The sequence below is a fragment of the Oxyura jamaicensis genome, chromosome 4 (genome assembly GCF_011077185.1).
Source record: "Oxyura jamaicensis isolate SHBP4307 breed ruddy duck chromosome 4, BPBGC_Ojam_1.0, whole genome shotgun sequence".
Lineage (NCBI taxonomy): Eukaryota > Metazoa > Chordata > Aves > Anseriformes > Anatidae > Oxyura > Oxyura jamaicensis.
In genome coordinates, this window is record NC_048896.1 from 87,330,255 (window position 1) to 87,350,301 (window position 20,047).

The window sequence follows — 20,047 nt, forward strand, 5'->3', positions numbered from 1 at the left end:
CATGTCTCCCTGCAAGATTCACTCAGCTCAAGCAGCTCGGAATGGCACAGGTGTTCTCCTCCTGTGTGCTAGAAAGAGAGCCACCGAATGCAGGGTGCAGTTGTCTCCGGGGTCACATCCTGCTGGTCTCATTTACACTGGAAATTAGAATCACAGCATCATTAAGGTTGGAAAGGACCTCCAGGATCACCTGGTCCAAGCATTGCCGTACCACCACGGTCACCCACCGACCATGTCCCTGAGCGCCACGTCCAACCCTGCCACATCACCGCCTGCCCTCTGCACGAGGCAGAGCCTGGGCGCTGCTCCGCTTTCCTCTTTCCTGCAAGGCAGCAAAGCCTCGGACGGAGAACATCTGTGCTGACCGGCTAAGGATTCCCTGCTCTTTTTTTTTAATTTTCACGCATTTCACTATTTTGTCCACTACAAGCATTTTATTTCACACCGTATTTTTGTCACTCGATACCTTGCGGAGCTTCACGACTAGGCAATCGCTGCCCAAAGCCTTCTGCAAGGAAGCTTTACGCTCCCTCCCCAGCCAGCTGAGCCCGAGGACACCAAGGCTTGACGATACTCGACCCAGAAAGAAATCTGGGAGCAAATCCCGACAGTCTCGTCACGACATGACGCGGGCCGATAAATTCCCGTCTCGGACTTCTCTTTCGTGTCTGGGTTTGCAGTTACCAGTCCCCCGGCCGCCGGGGAGGCCGCGGGGCGCCCTGAGGTGCCGGGGGGGCTCGGGCGGCCCCTCGGCACGGCGCTGCCCGCTCCCGTACCTGGCTGGGCGCCGCTCCCGGGGCGGCCCCGCGCTCCCTCCGCCCGCACCGAGCCCGCTGAGGCCGCCACGGCCCGGCGCGACCCGCCGCCGTTGCTAAGGGCCGCGGGGGCTGCTGGGAGTTGTAGTTCTCCCGCGCGGTGGCTTTCGTATCCTACAACGAGCGCGGCGGGGGCAAAGAACTACTGGGGTGGGAGGAAAGATGGCGACGGTTGTTTGCCTCCGTTGCCGAGCAGCTCGGTCCGCCGCTTCTTCATTTTTCTGCTTAGGAGCGGCTAGAAATTAATCAGCACGGACTTAGGCAGGGCTATCTGTCAGAAACAGAAGCTCGTTGTCCAGAACCGGCTAGGTTCACCGTTTGGGTGGGAGAGGAGACTACAAGTCCCAGCACCCACCGCGCGGCGGTGCATCCTTCTGCACCCCCCTCCCAGCAGCCCTGCGCGGCATGCCGGGACATGTAGTCCCCCCTCCTCTCCCGTTACGCAAATGAGCGGCGGAGTGGGCGGGGCGAGCCCTCCTCCCGCCGCCTTGCGATTGGCGGCGGGGCCTGAGGGAGAGAGAGCGAGCGAAAGCCGGCCGGCCCCCTGCGCATGCGCAGAGCGGGGCCGGGGCGCCGCTGCCGGGCGGGCGGCCGCGGGGGCTGTCAGTGAGGCGCGGAGCCGGCGGCGGCGCCGGGCGGTCCCTGCGCTGAGGGCAGCCCGTGGCCACCGCCGCCACCACAGCCCCCAGCAGCGGCACAGCCCTGCCTCCCGGAGCGTCCCGGAGCTTCCCGGCCAGCTCCCCCCGAGCAGCCCCGGGCGGTGGCGGTGATGATGAACAGGTTCCGAAAGTGGCTCTACAAACCCAAGGTGAGCGGCTCGGGGGGCTGCGGGGGGCGGCGGAATGACAAAGCACGGCGGCGCCTCGGGCTGTCTGCCCTTCCTCCTCATCCTCCTCTTCTTCCTCTTCATCCTCCTCTTCCTCCGAGCCGCGCGCCTCAGGCAGCGCACAGCCTCTTGCTGTCGCGCCGCTATCGCGACAGCGCTGTCGCGAGCACCTGGCCCCCCTCTGTCCCCCCCCCACGTCCCCGGCACCCTCCTGCTGCCGGCCGGGCTTCGGTGGCGGAGCCGAGCCCGGCTCCTGCAGCCCCCGGGGGGCGCAGCCCGCGTGGGGGGCGCCTCGCACACGGAAAGTTGAAATGCGGCTTTAGGGGAAAAGTTCAGATTTTCCTTTTTTTTTTTTTTTTTTTTTTTTTTTTTCTGTGGTCTGAACCCCGCCAGCATGTGGGAGAAGGCTGCTTGTCTGGCGTGGCTGCTACTAACCGAGGAGATAATCCGGGGGTGAAGGAGCGCAGCGAGGAGCTGAGCAGGCGGAGGGGGGTTGCGGGGAGCGCCCGGCAAACTTCAGCTGTGTTCCCAGTAAACTTTGTCCTGTCTTTTATATCAGTGAACTTGTAATGAGTAAAAAGGAATACGGAACTTGTAATGAATAAAAGAAGCAGGAGAAATTGCAAGTGCAGCTTTTGTCGCCGTTCCTTTATCAAAACCAATTAGCTTTCCCTCTAATTGTCTTCCTAATAGAGATTTGATCTTTTTTTTCCTGATAAACCCCACGTATTAATATGCAGTTTCAAGGGGCGCATCAAACGGTGCGTGCTTATCTGTCTGCGGGGCTTATCTCCCCGTGGGGCTTATCAGCGGGGCCGGGATCTTTGCACACCTGTCGCGTGGTGCCAGACCTCCCAGAGCCTCCCGGCAGCGCGGTGACAGCCGCGTCGTGTCCGGGCTGCGGCGAAGGAACCCCGGAGGAAGAGCTGGGGGGCTCCTGGCAAACAGCTCGGGTTGGTTTCAGAAGCTCCCTGCATCGCTTTTTGTGCTCATCTTATATATTTATATATGGGGGACCGGAGAGGGTAATAATGGGATGACCTGTTCCCTCAGGAGCAAGCATTTGCTCTGATTTGTCTGTTGACTTGTTATGGGTAATGTATTTGAGCTAAATACACAGAAGTTTGCAGAGTTTGTTTCTTCTTTGGTGGAAAGTAAGATGGAGGCATTCGCGTGTAGGGAGCGCAGCTTTCCTGTTGTTCTCCTTGCTGTCCAATTTGACCAAGGGATTCTTAGGATTCCTTCTGGTAAGGTTGCTGGGTTCCACAGTCTGTTTCGAAATGGTTTGGTATCTGATCTGGTTGGAAGTTGATTTCTTTTTGGATTTTTATTCTGGTGGGGGCTTATCGCCACTTGCGTTCCTTAGTTATAATCTCCTGTTAGGTCCTGCAGGAGCCAGGTGTGTTTTATGGGCAGTAGCAATATCGAACTGATGATGGAGACTGCTTCTTTTGAGGCTTTCCAGATTCTCATACGATGTAATGGGACTTCTGCACGGCAGCGTCTTCTGCTGGTTATTTTGCTGGTGTGGGGTGCTTGGCTGCTGCTTTGATCGCATCCAGAGCTGACTGTGAAGGCAGCGGGGGAATGGGACTGGGAGGGAACAGGAGAGCAGCGGGTTCACAGTGCAGTCCGGTCAGGCACCTGAATAGATGCTCATATTTGTACATGGCTGAGACTGAGAAATGGAACAGAGAGGTATTACTCAACACGACTGAATTACAAAGCCGTCAGGATAATTGCCAAGTTACTGTAAGAGGCAGGGGCCTGCATCTAGGCAGAGACATCTACTTCAGAACTGCTGCATCTGTTTGAACATAGCAAGGATGTGAGAGAAAACGTGGGTGTAGGGAAGTGGAAGGTCCTGACTAATGCTGGGAGCGTGTCACGAGGGCAGCACGGCTTTCCTACGTCCTTATGCAGCCAGCGCTCCGACTTCTGGCCCTGCTCTTCAGGTGTGTTGGCGTGCCCAAACGTCAGCAAGCAGGGTGGTGGAGGTACCCAGAGAGAGAAATAAACGGCAGTGACACGGTCTGTGCAGCTGGCACGGGGCAGACTTTTAGCTGATGCATTAGAGGCAGAGCAGAGAGATGAGGCTTGGTTTCCAGCCTCCTGTGCTGCATCGATGGTGACTGAATTTTTTGTGTGCTTTCATGTTGGTGGAACGACGGCTGCGTGGTTTGACCTCCTCAGGGTGCTGCAGGCATCCCACTGCCTGCTTGCCTCTGCTACCATGTGCAGAGAAAGGATGATTCCTTCTAAATCAAAATATTTGTACGTATGCAGAGATAGACCAGAAATACTTCTGTCACTCCAGGGAGCTTCTTATCTTGTACCTTTTGCTGTCAGAACATTCCACAGGTGCTAGGTCAGAGCCTGCTCCTGGGCAGACCTGAGCATCCCACAGAAGTATGGGAACTGACTGGTTTTGTACAGTTCAGAAATGCTTTTGATGCCCAAAGTATTCCAAATAACTTCTATGAATGCTGCTGCTGAAATTCCAAGAATAGCTTGAAAAAGGAGCAGATGAGAGCTCACCGGGGTCGATGTTTTGAATTGAGATCCACTTTATTGATATTTTGAAATAACTGTTCAGTATTCGACAGGGGAAAAAATAATCTCTCTAACCACAACTTAAAGATGTTTTTAATCTGCTTAGCATAAAAGACTGGAACATCTTCAATGGATGTTTAGTGTTCTTTGTTTAAAATGTTAGTTGGTGATTACGTCTACAAATCTGAATTTCTTTGGGTTTTCTTCACGCTGATCATTGCTTTCTGTAGCTGGATTAGCAAATGCATTTTCAGGACAAGAGATTCTTGCTTCCTGTTAACGTGTTCCTCTGAAATAGCATTTAGGGACGCGTGGAATGGCTGGTACTGGGAGAAACCTTGTTTTCATGTCTGTATGTAGTACCGTTCTCTAACTTTTGAAGGGTCTTCTTACTAAGCTGTGTTTTGGGAAAGTAAGCCCTAGGTAGCAACAATGCTTTTCATAATATTTATTGAAGGACTTAGAATAAAACATAGATACGCTAATTTAAAACAAGGCTTTAAAACAAGAGCTAGTAAATGAGCATCTTGGAAGAAGATTTCATGCAAGTAAGAGAAATAGAGAACATTCCTAGGGGATAGAGAGGAATCCCCTAATGCAGGAAAGGGAAAGCCAATGGCAAAATATGAATCAAGTGACCTCTAGGAGCTTCCACAGTACATTGCATAAGGGTAAGTGTTCTTGTTTGTTTGTTTTTGTTTATATATATATATATATATTTAAGAAGCAGGTAAACAATGAACATTAAAACCTGCACGTAAGAATGTGATCTTGCTTGGGAGCGTTGTCATTGCTGCTTTGTGGCAGAGCTGACTCAAAGCATTAAACGATGGAAAATAAATAAACAGCCAAGACTTTTTTTTTTTTTTTTTTTTTTTTTTTTTTGAAAAGAAGAAGAAAATGTAGGATTTTTTTTAGGAAAAAGTTGTATACAGAAGATGATGAATAGAAGTATGAACTTTAGAGGAACAGAAGATAGTAAAAATTACTCTCGAATACGTGCTTAACACACTGTGAAGAACACTTTTAAAATTGAGTCAGTAGAATGAGATGTAGGTAGAAGGAGGATTATTTTAAGTAGCGCTTTGATGGACTGAAATGGTGAGAAATGAAAAAGGATGAAGCTACTGGAATAGCCAAGCAACTATTGAGGCTAGTTTTGGGTGAGTGAAAGGAAAAGGAAGGATCAATTTACAGAATGATAGGAAGAAAGCAGTATCTTATTTTAGCTATAATTTCCACATCTTAAAAGTGAAGTGTTTACTCTTCACAGGAGAGAACTAGAGCGAGTTCAGTCGTGGGAAAAGTGTCTTAAGAAAACTACTTGAATGAAGAGTGAAGGAAGAAGTAAATTGCATTTGTAGCCTAAAATTTATTTTTACTGGTGCTGTACAGTAATCAAAACCTTTTAGGCCTTGCTGTTTGTGAAAAAAACTTGGTATTTAACACTATATTTTGTCTTTGAAATTAGTAAGATGCTAGTAAAAATATAGGAGTCTTTCTTATTTGGGGAGACCTCAATTACCTGCTTAATTATTCTTGTTGCTGCTGTCTGATCAGAGGCTGCAGCTATCGAACCATGCTCATCAGCAATATTGATAAAAATCCAGGGGAAGGCAACTCATACATCAACAGACATTGCTTTAGAGTTCTGCATGCTGAAGTGCTTTATTTTAGAAGCACCATCTAGTGGTTTGAACACAAGTGTGGAAACTGGTGATTCTTTGCTGCTCATTGTGGCTCTGCAGCTGACTTCAGGTAACTGTAAGTCGTGTTGTGTCTTGGCCTTGCTTTGCCTGCGTCTGAAAAAGTCAAGTGGGCAGCTGTTGCAGTTGTCTATTCAGGGAATTGCTTGGCTGTTCTTAATTACCCTGATGTGGGAGAAATGCATGCACCGTGCAAAGTGACTTTTCGGACGTAGATTACTGTGAGCAGAGTCACGGTATATCAGAGTGGAAGTCCATCTAGCCTGGTGTCATGTCTGGTGGTTCTTGTCCACTGCATCCCGTAACAGATGCCTAGGGAAAAAAGATGAGATGAATAGGAAGTGATATTTCCCTGGGGCTTTCTTTTGAACTTATGGCAGTCTGCATTTTTAGGAGTGTGCTGAGCTGCAGACTGTGCCCTTATAATTCAATAGCTTGGGAACATTTTTCCTTAAACTGTCTAATCGTTGTTCAATCCATTTATACTTCTGGCCTCCATTATGGCTACTGGCTACTCGGTGCTTAAATCTGAGTTCCCTCTGGTGAGGTAAGCGTTTTCCAGCATCCGTCAGCGTGACCCAGCATGCCCCTTATCCTGCACACTCCCTGTGCTCTTTCCCTTGGAAACTTGATTTGGATTTTTTGACTCCCTGTCATGTCCCCCCTACGATAGTTACCAAAACCTAGAAAAAATACTTCTTAAAGAACACACTGTGCTCTTCTATGTTATTTAGAAGAAACCCAATACAAAAAAAAAATGTCTGCATTGACCACAATATGTAAGCTCTGGTAGTTGAGGGTGCCCAAAGAATATTTTCTTACTGAGCTAACTAAAAAATTAGCAGTGCAAATACCTCTGACATGCTTCATTTAGCTGTTTTAATAGTTATGATCTACTGTCTTGGCAGTTCTGTTAGCAGTGTTCATTTAAAAATGCATTCAGTAAAGCTATTTTTATATAAGGATGTTAAAAATAAATGAATTGGAAGCCGTGTAGGTACGTTTGACTCATGTCTGAAGACTGACCAGCCTTCACAGCACATCCGAAAAAGCAGGTTTCTCAGGCTCGGTTGTTGTACCAGAGGATGCTGCTTCGTTGGAGTCTGTCTTACCTGTTCTCAGATGAGTCTTTTTTCATCTTGAAAGTACAAAATATTCTGGTGTATCTAAAATTACAAGCTGGTTTAATGGCCACATGCTCTCTGCTTGTATTTTGGACATAAACTGCTGCTGTGCAGACAAGGTGAAGCTGCTGAGCCCCTGAACCAAAGCATCCAAACCTGTTGTTTGGAAACAGGCGAGTGACAAAAGTTGTAATGCACTTTGCAGAGCTGTAGATTTAGGATGTGGGAAATGGTGAGCTTTTTGGGGGTTGTGTGTTTGGGCAATAAAGATACAGTCTTCCTGTCTGAGGGCTCCTTGCCGTTAAAACTGGAGAGTCTTGCTCTTTTTTTACTTATTTTGATGGTGTGGCTCAGACTTGCTGCATTCTGTCTGTTCTCCCCTGCAGCCTGTAGGGTTTTCCTTCTTGTTTCCCAGTGGACAGTGACCCTTTTGCAGTACTTCCTCAGGCCTCTAGCATGGGTATCCTTGACCGCCCTGATCCTGTTGGTGGTTCTGCTTGCTCCTATTCCTCTCCATTCACCATCTTCTCCTCCCTATAGTATCAATGCTTTTGATGATGTTTGGGATTAAGATTCCCTGAAGAGCTGATCAACAGGAACTAGGTTATCAAAGGAAATAGGATTCTGCAGCCAGGCTGTGATTATCTATAACATTGCAGTGCAAGGAAAGCTGAGAATGTCATGTAAGGACTGCCCCTACTTTACCCTGTCTTTATAGGGCACAGGATCATTTTTCTTTTCTCTCGCAGGATCTTTAGCCGTGCTTGATGGCTGTTCAGAATGAATAACGTAACAGTGAGCATCGTGTCAGTTCCATGTACTGCGCGCTGGGTGAATGCAGGAACGGAGAGCTACTGGGGAAAGACACTGAAGGGGAGAGAGGTGAATAGTGTAGAAGGAAGTGCTCGGAATAAAAGCAGAAGAAAACCAGTCTGAGGGTGGAAAAAGGGAGGAGATGACTCTCCTCTTTCGAAATGCACGCTTAATATTTTCAAATGGGCCATAGGTTAATTTAAATTGGGGTGATGTTTATGCTGGAATGTCTTAATTCCTGCCATCATCTGGCACTTTGATCTCAGAGAATTACAGGTGGTTGAAGCTAAACTAACCGGATGCTCAGGGTGTTCTGCATTTCTACTTTGCATTCTTCTAATTTTCTCCTTCCTTTGTCAACCTTTTAACGTCGGAAACGTTTCCTGCAATTCTGAAGTTCATCAGATGTTGAAAACAATCAGATTATCCGAGTTATCATTTCTGCTCTGTACTGATGTTATAGAGCTGAGTGTGTAAGGAGCCTTCCATGTTTATCTAAAGTTGGCTTTTGGATGGTTGTCATCTTAGGGATCTTCTTAGAAGTGATAAGGGGTGCTCATATCAGTGCCTCTGCATAGAAGGAGCATCAGAGAAGCATCAGTCTGCTGGCAGAAATTTCACCTTCCTGTGTCAGTCCAGTTGCTGAACTTTGAGTGCTCTTACCGTAGAGATAAGGACATATCAGGCTGTTTCCTATCAAGCCTTACAAATCCTCTGAAAGAACTGCCTGCTTTTACTTAATTTTCAAGATTCAGAAACATAGAGTACCTGCACTTCTGAATGCATTATTTAATGCTTTTGTAAAATGTTTTTATGGAGCTGGATGAGTGTCCCTGAGCTAGTTGACGGCCTTACAAAAAAGGCTTGATGCAATAGAGAAGACATCATTCTGTGGTGCAAGATGGATGGAAACCCTTGTAGAGTAAGGCAGAGTTAATAGGACATAAGGAGCAGGAGAAAATGGTAAGGGCCATAAAGCAAATCTCATCTTGAACCTGTGATTTATTTGGCCTTGTATGTTAAGGTATTTTGCAGGTCATCACTGAGGCATAAGAGATTAAATGGAAATGGTAATTAGGTTTGCTCCAGTCCCTTGGCAATGACTGGTGCATGTTCATCCTGGAGCAGAGTGACTGCTTTTCTTTATGTGTGTGTAGGTCCTGCAGGGACTTATGGTGCCCTGGTGAGGTCTCTGACATTCTGTGTTTGCCTAGGCTCTCTTGGCCCATTAGGTGGTGGTGAAGAGGTGCTAGAAAATTTTGCATTATTTTTTTCCCTGTCAAACTTTGTTTCTCTTTGGTGTATAATGCTTATGATGGTGAGCTTAGCCAGAGCTGGAGGGCTTTTTGAAGACTAAAGACTGGTAGTGGGCTGTTCCAAGGTATGAGCTTCCTGTGTACTTCGTAGCTCTCTTACAGTTTTTGTACAAAGCCTGTAATAAGACCGCAGTGTCATGATGAGCAAGAAATAATTGGAAGAGGGCAGGTTGGTTATTTTATGTCCTTATGTTAAACAGTGCATATTGCGTACCTATAGGAGTTCACTGGTGTCATTGGTCATTTGGTTGATATTTTCTTGATAATTAAATTATTATCAAGTGTTTCCTTCAGAACTTGTGTGTTCAATTCGGAGACTGCTTTCAGATGTTGTTTGTGTTTTATTTCCCTTACAAAGCTGCTGCTTCTCCCTGGATTTTTTTTTTCATAGTTGAAGACTTGATACAATTTTTTTTGCCTCATGATTTCAGTCTGGAGATGCAGCACATAATATACCCGATAGTGGTCATGATGGTAGGAAGAAAGGTACTGAAGTATTCCATTTTTCTTGCTAGAAGAGACAAGGAAGCAAGGTTTATTGTTAGGCATTCATCTTTATTTCATAGCATATATTTTATTCCCATTTTTTGTCTTGTTATTTTAAAGGGTATATTATCTCAATCAGCTACAGTATTTCTTCTGACAGTTGGTTTCTTGAAGAAAGCCTCAGCCTTAGAGTCTATCTATTTTTCAGTAGGCTACTTCTTCTCCTGTGTAGCTTGGAGAGTTGCTTTCTGGCCCTTTCATGGTCAACAGTGCTGCGTGTAGTTGAGAGCAAGAGTTTCAAGTATTTTCAGATGTGGACTTAGGCTGCAACTTGCAAAATGAATGCTGCTTCAAAAAGCCCCAAAGTATACGTTTCTGCATAAACAATTAGGATATTTCTTAAATTTAGAAGCGTTCTATTAATTTCTTGATATAGTGTTTGTGTATCTAGATCTACCTATAGCAGTGTGCATGTATATAATCTGCTATTCTGATGTTGACAGTAAAGGGAAGTGAACTGAAGTCTAGTTGCTTTTGTTTCCTACATCAGACAGAGGTAGGCTGTTGTGTTGATTGACCTGACCTGATCAGTGTCTAAAAAGCTTTTAATTAGTTTAAAAAAAGCTTTTACTTGATTAATACCAATTCAAGCTTTTTGAAAAAGATGAACCCTGCCAAATTACTGCAAATAATACTTCATGAGTATTCCTGAAGCATTAATAGATAAACCTTTCTCCTGGGAGCATTGGTTTCAAGGTAAGAAAGCCAAGCACGCTCCTTGCTCTAAGCTTGGAGTCGTTTGCAATTGGCCAGGCCAAGCTGTGAGATGAGATGCTGTGAGGCTGCTTCTGGCTCTTGCTGTGGTTCTCTCTGCCTGTGTGCTGTGTGTGATCCAGAAATTGTGTATTGTCTGTGTGCTTTTTCAAATGCCAAAAATGATGATTTTTCCTATCTTTGAAATGGGGGACAGAGGCACAAAGGTTTTTCAGTGCCCCCACATATAAGCTAATAGCCAAACTAGCCAGTAGAACTTAATCTGGGGGTTTCTTCTTCCTTTTTTTTTTTTTTTTTTTTTTTTTTTCCTAATTTCTCTGTGTCCACTACTTTATATGAGATTATGTTTCCTTTTAGGGTTACCGTGCAGTCATGTTTTACAGCTGAAACAGAAGACCAGATTGTGTGTACTTTGCTATTCAAAGACTGGAGTGCAGCTTACTGTTTCCATATGTTTGGATTCACTGTCCAACTCTAGCTTACAAATGAGAACATATGGGAGATATAGGTAATGGTGATTTTCAACTGTTAATTAGTCATGTTCAAACCAGGGCCTCACTAGCCAGTCACTTCCATCTGTCATCGTTCTCATCTCCCACCTTGTGGTAAAATCACTGGTATGTATTGGCATGCAAAGCTGCTGGGGGAAAAGGGTTTCCTTCTGCTGAAGCATTTTTGTAACTTGGGGTGTGAGGAGAGTATCTTCCAACTCAATAGCTGTCCAGGAGTCCTAAGTGAGAAGTACCGAAAATCCATCTCATTGTGGTGGGTTATCTTGCTTATATTGCATTTCAACACAAACATTGGTTTGTGGAAAAAAAAAATAAAAATGGATGATGTGATCAATGCTGTATGTAAAACAGTATGAATTAGAAATGTTTCTTAAATGCTGGCATCTATGGGAGATATAGGTTTTGCATAACTGGATGAAAGCATTCTAAGTAATGACTAAATTTAGCTTTGAACCTGTTTGTTGCACCCTTTTGCCAGAATTTGAGCCATCTCATGGCTACTCCATATCACAAGTCAGGTTGCTTAACTCTTTTACTGCATGCTGTTTCTGACTCCCTCCTCGTACTGGTTATTAGGCAACTTTTCTATTAGAATGACTTTTTTGTAAAGTACTGTCAAAGTGTGGTGAAATGTATTTGTGCAGTAGTGATCTTTTTGAGCAACAGGAGAATTAGTCACTCATCTTCTCCAGAGTTCCTAATACGTGACCTATGAAGAATATTTGTGTGTCCCCTTCGTGAATGAAGGCAGTGCTGCTTCTGCTGGAGGGGCAGGGTCACTGCTGGTGCCCTGCTCCTTCAGCTGCTGTCCGTGTGCTCCACTCTTACCTCCCTATGCTCTGCAGTCGGAATGGAGTGGACTAGCTCAGCATTGGTTCAACTTCCTGACACAGCTGGAAATTAATTTAATTTGTTTATAGCAATTTGCAGAGTTATCCATCAGCTTCATCCAGCGGGGAGCAGCAGGATCTCCTCTTGGTGGCAACGTGGTCTTTAAATTACCCTGTAGCAACCACAAAATTGCATCTTCAGAATCTTTCGTGTTTGTGTCTTATGTTATATTTACAATACAAATAATGGGAAAAGGAAACCCTAATCCAAAGATAGAAATACTTATGTCGCTGGCTCAAACAGCACCTACTCTATTGCTCCTTTGACATGAAAGATGCTGCATTGTGTCATGCAGGGAGCAGCCTGAAACCCAGGTGAAGTCACATGGAACTAACAGAGCTGGACTTGTGATTCAATTCTTTATCATAAAACACAGGCCCACTTAATTTTTTTTAGGTGACATTAGGGTACAGACCATGTATAAAATGTTAATGTAGCTAATCTTGCAGTGACAAAGGCACAAAGCAAAGCTGCAGAAGCAGTGAGGCAAACAGGGAGCTATGAAAGGGCAGGGTTTCCACATTGTTGAACTACCTGACACTTTCAATTTCCTTTTCAACAGGAATTGTGAAGGTGCTAAGTATCCAGTTAATGCACTATTGTCTGTGTGGCATATCTATACTCTGTTTCAAGTTCATTATATGAATTGTCAAACCTAGAATTTGCTAATTTAGGGCTTGGAGCTAGTGAAGTGAAGGATCAGCTACACTGAACATTTTTAATTAATTTCCAAGTCTTTTAAAAACCTTTCTTTTATTTACCTTTCATCAGTTGGGTCAGAATTAATATATTTAAATAGCAGTATTGTCAGATAACGTAACATTTTTCACTGTGTACTTAATGGAACAAGAAATTTTAAAGAACTGTAAGGAAAGGGAGAAGTACAAATTCTTGTTAAACTTTCAGCTAGAATTAAATTAATATGTGTTTCACTTGCTTGAAAGCTAGAAAGTAAAACTTTTGCAATGCTAAGTACAAAAGTAGTAACTGGGGTATGCAAGTTCTTTCCCAAGTATAAAGTACTTTCTGCACAAGTTTCTTCATTCTGCATTGCGTGTGCTTTATCATGGTGTTGGGTGGTCCCAAAAAGAGCTAAAAGCTTTGCTATTTTTGAGGATATTTCCACTCTGAATACTTACTGTTAGGGGTAAAAAAAAATAAAAAAAATAATTGTAATTCACATCACCTTTCTCTGAAGGTAAAGCTGGGTATTAGGGGAAGCCTAATCGTAACCTGCCTTCAAAATTATTTTTCAGGCATTATTTCCAAATTGTAATTACTCCTGGAAAATTGATGAGTGATTTGCTGAGGAATATGGGGATTGAATAGAAATTGTCTGTAAGCAGTGTCAGAGCACCCTCTGCAGCCTCATAATATTTAAATGAGCTTTGTACATTTCTGGTGATAGCTTAATGATATGAATGTGAAAGAAAGAAAAATTAAGTTTCCAGGTGCTTTATACCACTCTGTTGGCCCATTGAAGTACAATGGCAGATCCTGAGGGAAGATAATTAATGAGAATGTTTTGGATGTTTTGTGTCTACTGTCATACTGTACCTCTCCTGAAAAGAAAACCCTCAGCAGTTTTAGTAGGTTCACTGCAGTTCAGGCTGAAGAGTAAAGAATACCATGTCCAGTGGAAATTGCATGCAAATTAGGTCTGTATGATGGACAAATTATAATGCCAGTAAGTAAACTGGGGAGAAAAGCTTAAGAATTTGCTTATTTTAAATGCCAGTTTACTGCCTTATCATCAAAAATTCCCAAGATTTGGTAAACAATGGATCATTTAAGCTGCATAGTCAGCAGCCGACTCATCTGGTGTCATGCTGGGACATTGGTTCAGGTCAGGTTGGGGAAATGTGTGGGCAAGCATATGGCCACTGCTATGGGCTTTTTTTGCAAACATCTGGGTTTCTTCTAATCTGCTGTTGAACGGCCTGATGCTATCTAATTTATGGGCCACGCTAGCTGGGTGGAGAGTAACATCTTACAGGGCACTGAAGACTGCACAGCTGAGACATGAACGCCTTGTGATTTGTTTTTGTAGGTGAATGCTGTTTTTAATGTACAATGGTAATTTAGTTTTTTTTTTTTTTTTTTCTGTATTATTAAATCAATGACACTGTGCAGTCTTTTTTTTGTGTTTCTTCAGTCCCTTTACAGGATTGTTTCCCTTAAACTCAAAGCAAGGATCCCTAGAGCAGGTTTCTCAGGGCCGTGTCGACTTGGGTATTGAATGTCTACAAGAATGCAGACTTGGGTATTGAATGTCTACAAGAATGCAGCCTCTCTGGGCAGCCTGTTGCACTGCATGGTCACCCTTCCAGTAAAAAAAATATCTTAGATTTAAATAGAATTTCCACCATTTCAAATTTATCTGTACTTTGAGCAGTGGGGATGTTCGCATAACCTATTCTTTATGCTTGTCAGAAATGGTTTTCACCATCTCTTAGGACAATCTACTCCTCTTCTCTTGTAGCTGTTTTTTTTCCAGCTCAAAATGCCAATTACTTTTCCTGCTGTTTAATACAATTTCTTCCTTTCTTAAGACCAAAGGGATACAGAAAAGAAGTCTTACTACTTTAACTTTTTCCATATTGGAATGGTGTTTTTTTGTGTAGTGTTTTTTTCCTCTGCCCTCAATGAACTTTTTTTTTTTTTTTTAGCACGTTGGTAAGCGCTTTTTGAACCTCTTATTCGTGTTGTGTTCTGTCCCTTCTCTAATTCGAGATACAGATCTTTTATAGAGCTTGGTAGGTGGCATTTTAGCTAAGCAGCAGTGCTGTATGAAGTGGCTTTCGTGTCATCTGGTTCTTATCGGTGCTGTGACATTGACTTGTATTTGCTCTGTGCTCTGAAGTAATTAGCTGATCCTGCTTTGCATTCCTCATTCGTTAGAACCTGTTCTTCATGACTACTCTCCAATTTGCAGTTTTGTATGGGATTACTTTTTTTTTTTTTTTTTCCTCCTGTTGGTTCATTTCTGTTAAGCCTGAGCTTGTTACTGCAGGTGGGGTGAGCTCTGCCTTGTTCCCACTGCTCCCCAGCTTTGGCTGTGGTATATGGTGGTGTCCTTACTGAGCTGACTCAGCCCAAAAGAAAACAGTTCAGGGTTTTGTGACAACTGAATTGACTTATTTTCCACGCTCATTCCTGCCCTTAGAAATCATTTTATTTGCCAGATTTGTTGATTAAATCCGTTTGAGGTGCAAGACCTGAACAGCAGCCGGCCAGGTGTGCTGGACTGGGTGAGGAGGGTTCTGGAGAAATGGGACTGCTCTTTTGGCAACAGCAAGTCATTAGAATTCATCAGTAAAATAGAGTTGGTTTATGCTAATGTAAATTCTATTCCTGCTTTCCAAAGCATTTTTCATGCCTTAATGCAATTCAAGTGGATTGTAACCACACTTAATTTTTTTGAAATTGTACAGAGCCAGGCCCACGACAGCACTTGACGTATACTCACATTTTAATAGCACATAGTATATGCTTTAAGTTACACAAGTAGTTAAACAATCTCTTATCTCAGGGCTACTTTATCCCTATTGTTTCTTTAGTTAACAAGAATGCCACATGGGACTGCATGAAGAGTTCCAGTGAGGCAAAGAGGTCCCTTGCCTGTGTTCACTACATCAGTCATGCAGTTGAAGGGAATTGAAATGATTTCAAGATTTGTCCTTAACATTAGAAAATAATGTTAGTAGTTCAATAATATGTTGTTCATTCAAAGCTTAAAAATTCAGGCTTTAGTGGTTCCCCCAGTCTTTCTTTCTCCTTCTATCTCCCTGTATCTTTCTAAGCATCAGCTTAGACTGAGTTGTCCATAATTCTTTGAATCATTTTTTCCTTCCTCACCTCAGAAAAATGTTGGTGGGATGTGTGAGGGGGTTAATTTAAAAAAAAAAAAAACAAAAAAAACAAACAACAACAACAAAAAAAACCACTTTAATTTCTCTTCTCAGTCCTCCTACTTTTCTGTGAGGTGGTCTTTGGCTCGTTCTTTGAACATTGCAAGGGAAATGCTCTTGGGTAATACTGAGATGAATAATATTTAGTTGTTAACCATTTGATAGATATTCCTGTTTTATCAGCACCAAAAATACACTTTTTTTGTGTACATTAAATTTCTCATTAGAGGTAGTTTGTTAGTACTCTTCCTGCTATAATACTGGAGAAATGAACATTGCCAAGTGTATGCGCTTTATAAGAAATTTACAAACACAATTAAGACTTTGACGTTTTTCCATATTGAATGAGGTTGCCTCAGGCCAAAACTGAAAGGCAAATGAGGATCTGAGACATGCCCTAAATACACGTGAACCAAAGCTACGGAATGAGGTGGTAAAATTAATAGAATACATTTATGTTCAAAAGATCTTAGAAGATAAGGGCAATTACTATTTTTAGATCTTTTATCAAGAAGGGACAGGACTTGGAACTGTTTTTTTCATATTTAATGAGTAATATTTGATTATTGGTCTATATGCCTTGCATATATGCCTTGCATAAATGATGATTCTCTTGCATTCTAAGTCGTCTTAGCAGGTTTGTGTGTGGTATGGATTATTTTAATGATGATCATGAGGAATCACCAGTTTTGGTGGGAAAATTCTTCAGAGAAAACTTTAGTTTTTATTCCCCCCCCACCCTTCCCCATTTTCATCAGTTTTCATCTCTGGATACTTTGAGTATAGCTACACTTGCTTATTTAGTTTATGATCTGGTTTGACTTCTGAAATATCTGCTTGTGTCATCCTCAAAGATTTCTTCTTTGTGAGAAGCTGAGTAGGCATTAGGCAATTTTTTAGGAAATCTCTTCAGGGAAAACTTCCTCTTCAGAAAAAGTGATGCCTTTCCTTTTGTAATGAAAGAAGCCAAAGTCCAGGGCATAGCTATTTATTCTTATGTACTGCTGTAGCATAGAAATTTGCCAAAAGTACCCCCAAAAAATGGACGAGGAAGCCATGCATGGCCTCAGCAGTTCTGTAGGTGGCTCCTCAGAGATGTTCGTGGCTGAGGAGAGCCTGGGGCAGGGTTGCTGCTGCCCCAGAGCACACCTATTTTCTAAAATCAGACAGCTGCAGAACAAAACTATACTAACTTTTATTTTGTCTTTTCCCTTTGCAAGCAGTCCTAGAGCATTTGCAATTAGGTAGGCCTTGCAGGACATGAAAAGGGGTGAATATTCCTCTTTTTCCTATGGAAGGGAAGATGTTGCGAGGTGCTGAGAGGCCTACTGCTTAGCCTGGTGCAGCCAGCCTCCTTCCTGCATTACGGATGTGGAAGGTGCTTCCACAGGAAACACTTCGTGGCTTTAGTAGCTCACTTTTGGTGTCATTTACCCTCCAGAAGAGTTTTTATCTCCTGTTTTCTCAGCTGACTCCAAAACTGGGCAGGTCATGTTCCTCCAAATCTGGCTTCAGTGCATGCTCCTACTGGAGTTCCTGGAGCGAGCTGAGGAATGGACTCTTAGCACTTGAAGTCTTTTTCTGCATAAGAAGCACTTCGGGTTATTGTACATAAAATAAAATTTTACTTAGAATTTTTAGGGATTTTGGGGAATAGGATCATAGCAATCAAAGCATTTTTATAGGCTATTTATACTTTTTTCTCCAGTTTCTTACTTTATAAAGTCATTTTCTTCTGTAAGGAAAAATTCAAATAAGCCTGAAAGACACTGGAGGATGTCTGCAATACAGATCACATTGTTTTAGTCTGTTTCTCTCTTCTGACTTGGTTCTTTTATCTCTTGAGAACAGCATCAGCCACCTTGAATCTTTGTTTTAAAGGCTATGTAGCTTCTGAGAACAAAAATAAAGCATTTACTAGAGAAGATTTTTCTTTTAGTAATATTTACCACAACTTAGTTTATTTTTGCTTGCTTTCATACAGCTCTTGTAGGTGGTATTTTTGCTGGTGCCAGAATGCTGCTAGTGGGAACAACTGCCTCAAGGTGAAGTCCAATTACTGTCTCAGGAAATTCACACTTGTTAGGGCATTTTTGTTGTCTGAGGACTGGAAAATATTGCATTTGTTCTAAGTAACCCATTGCTTTAGTTGAATGGTTGGAAGAAAATATCTTGGAGTTTGTATTTTAAATGTAATACTCCAATATCATGTTGGCATCTAAGTTTGCAGGGTTTAGTAGGTATGACTTTTGTTGGTAGTTTTGTCATGTTTGCAGAGGAACTGGGAGAGGATTGTTATCTTTTCTTTCTCTATGAGTTGTTTCTCACCTGAAATAAAAAGCTTTGTGAGTTTTTCTTTCCTAATACTAGGAACTAGCCAAATAATGTCTTTGAGAAGAGGTGGTTGGGGTTGTCAGGCTGCATTCAGCCTGATCTGCTGTCATCTCTCAGAGCTGTCAGCAAAAGACAGGGATCATTGCAGCATGGCATTAGAGCATGAACGCTGGGTCGATGTGGGTTAAAGTCATTACTAGGATTTTGTTGGGCTTTTCTTGAGGTTTCTAATCCTCAATATCTTCATTTTCATTGCTTGTGTCAGTTCAGCTAAAGCTCACAAAGGTTTACCAATCTATTACACTTGGCCTTTTGGTATCGTCTGTGTAGATGAATGTCAAGTAACAGACACTTTCAGACATGGACAGATGGAGACAGGCCTTTTCCTAAAAGCAAAGTGACCTGAAGTTGTCATGATTATGAAGTATTATTTACAAATAAATAAATAAATTTAATTCATGCATTTAATTTATATAGCTTGAGGTAAAGTAGCCACTCTGGGGAGTAACTCAAATTACGTGGTGGCTGGATTAGCCCCCGCTGTATCCTGATTGTCTCTCTCTTCTGAACATCGGCAGTGTTTGAGTTATAACCGATACTTCTAGCAGCTTTGTTGAAAGGATTGGTGAATGCTTGCAAACAGTCTTGTGAGAATGGGACACAAAGCCTGAGTTAGACCTTGAGCACAGGAGGCTTCCTCTGAGTACCAGGCCCTTTCCTTGGAGATCTTCAGAAGCCACCTGGACGTGGTGCTGGGCCCCCTGCTCAATGGAGCTGTGGCCTGTAGCTGAAATTTCTGCCTTCCTATGATAAAGCAAAGCCTGTAATTAGAATGGAACAATACCTATGAGCAAAAGCTCATAAAGATGTCATGAGGGAAAAATACCTTCACCGTGTGGTACTACACCCGAGGTCCTGTATTCCAGTATCAGGAGCTGAGCTCAGATTCTGAGGCTGGGGGAGAAGAGTGGGCATAGGTCAGGAAAAAAACTCGTGTGTGTGCAGAAAAAAATTAGAAATATGTATATTTAGTCAGAGTGACATCCTGGACCTCTTCCAAGTCAATGGAAACTTAATTATTCACTTTAATGGGGGCAAAACTTCATACTGTGCTTTTGGAATGGCTAAGGCTTTGAAACATTATTTTTTTCTGGCAAAACTTTCTCTGAAGTGACTAGGAAAAGATGAGTAATGGAACGTAATGTCTGGAAGTGTAGCCATATTGGTTACTTACCTTTCCCTGCAGGGGAAACTTAGGTATAGAGATGTCTAGTTAGTGGTTTTATTTATTTATTTGTTTTTAAGAAAGAAAAAGTTGTGGTCTACCTGCCCTGGGGCAGAGCTGTTTTCAGTAGCCTTTGTGTCTCTTCTGTGATGTCCCCCATGCAGGTCATAGGAGATTTGGTGCAGCCAGCGCAAGTATTGCATGATTTAGCAATTTCACAGCATTGGCCAGAGTTGCTGTGATGTGCAGAAACAGCTTCCAAACTGTGGCAGTGAGATTGGAAAAGCTTCAGCTATTCTCCTGTTCTCTAAGGTGTTTTGTAACGACTGACTGCGCAAATCCCCCTGGATAATTAGCCTCCAGTATAGTAATTACTTTATAAAATCACTCGGTACACAGACTGAATGCATATCTGAAGTGGAGGTGACTGTATGTGTTAACAACTGGTGTGAAATACTTCTGAAATAGTTCAGCAAGTAAAACTGCTTTAATCAGATATTCTGATTATTTCCTCAGGAACTATAATTTATGTTCTCTAGCTGGAAAAAGACTGTTGCCCATCAATGGCTGCCTGAACAGTCCAATTTCTCTACAAAGAATCTTCCATAATTTGTGAAACTAGAATATTTGAATGTCTAACATGAGTTTACTTAACCTGAACATTCCATTTCTTTATACGTGTCAATAACAAAAATGTTTTCTATTGCAAAATGTAAATTTTAATAGGATTTTTCACCTCGAAGAGGAATTAGTGGAAGAAG

The 20,047-nt window shown here is 42.9% G+C and overlaps 2 protein-coding genes across 7 annotated transcripts in view; one reads left to right on the forward strand and one right to left on the reverse strand.

The window, feature by feature from the left end:
- CFAP99 (cilia and flagella associated protein 99) overlaps positions 1–897 on the reverse strand; it is a 57,615-nt gene extending 56,718 nt beyond the window's left edge. Inside the window, exons 1-2 of one of the 3 annotated variants that reach the window (XM_035325697.1) lie at positions 828–897; positions 777–796 (exon numbers count right to left, since the gene is read on the reverse strand). The gene's annotated coding sequence lies outside the window, so the exon portion shown is untranslated. Of the gene's footprint in view, positions 1–63; positions 134–466; positions 552–776; positions 797–827 lie in introns of those variants that run through there. The other 2 variants (XM_035325700.1, XM_035325698.1) reach the window with 2 other exon arrangements.
- Positions 898–1,394: 497 nt separating this feature from the next.
- The window catches only part of ZFYVE28 (zinc finger FYVE-type containing 28), a 146,536-nt gene continuing 127,883 nt past the window's right edge, over positions 1,395–20,047 (forward strand). For all 4 annotated transcript variants that reach the window (XM_035324379.1, XM_035324380.1, XM_035324381.1 and 1 more), the window contains exon 1: positions 1,395–1,623. In XM_035324379.1, coding sequence (XP_035180270.1) covers positions 1,585–1,623 — 39 coding nt within the window. In that variant the 5' untranslated portion in view covers positions 1,395–1,584. The remainder of the gene's footprint in view (positions 1,624–20,047) is intronic.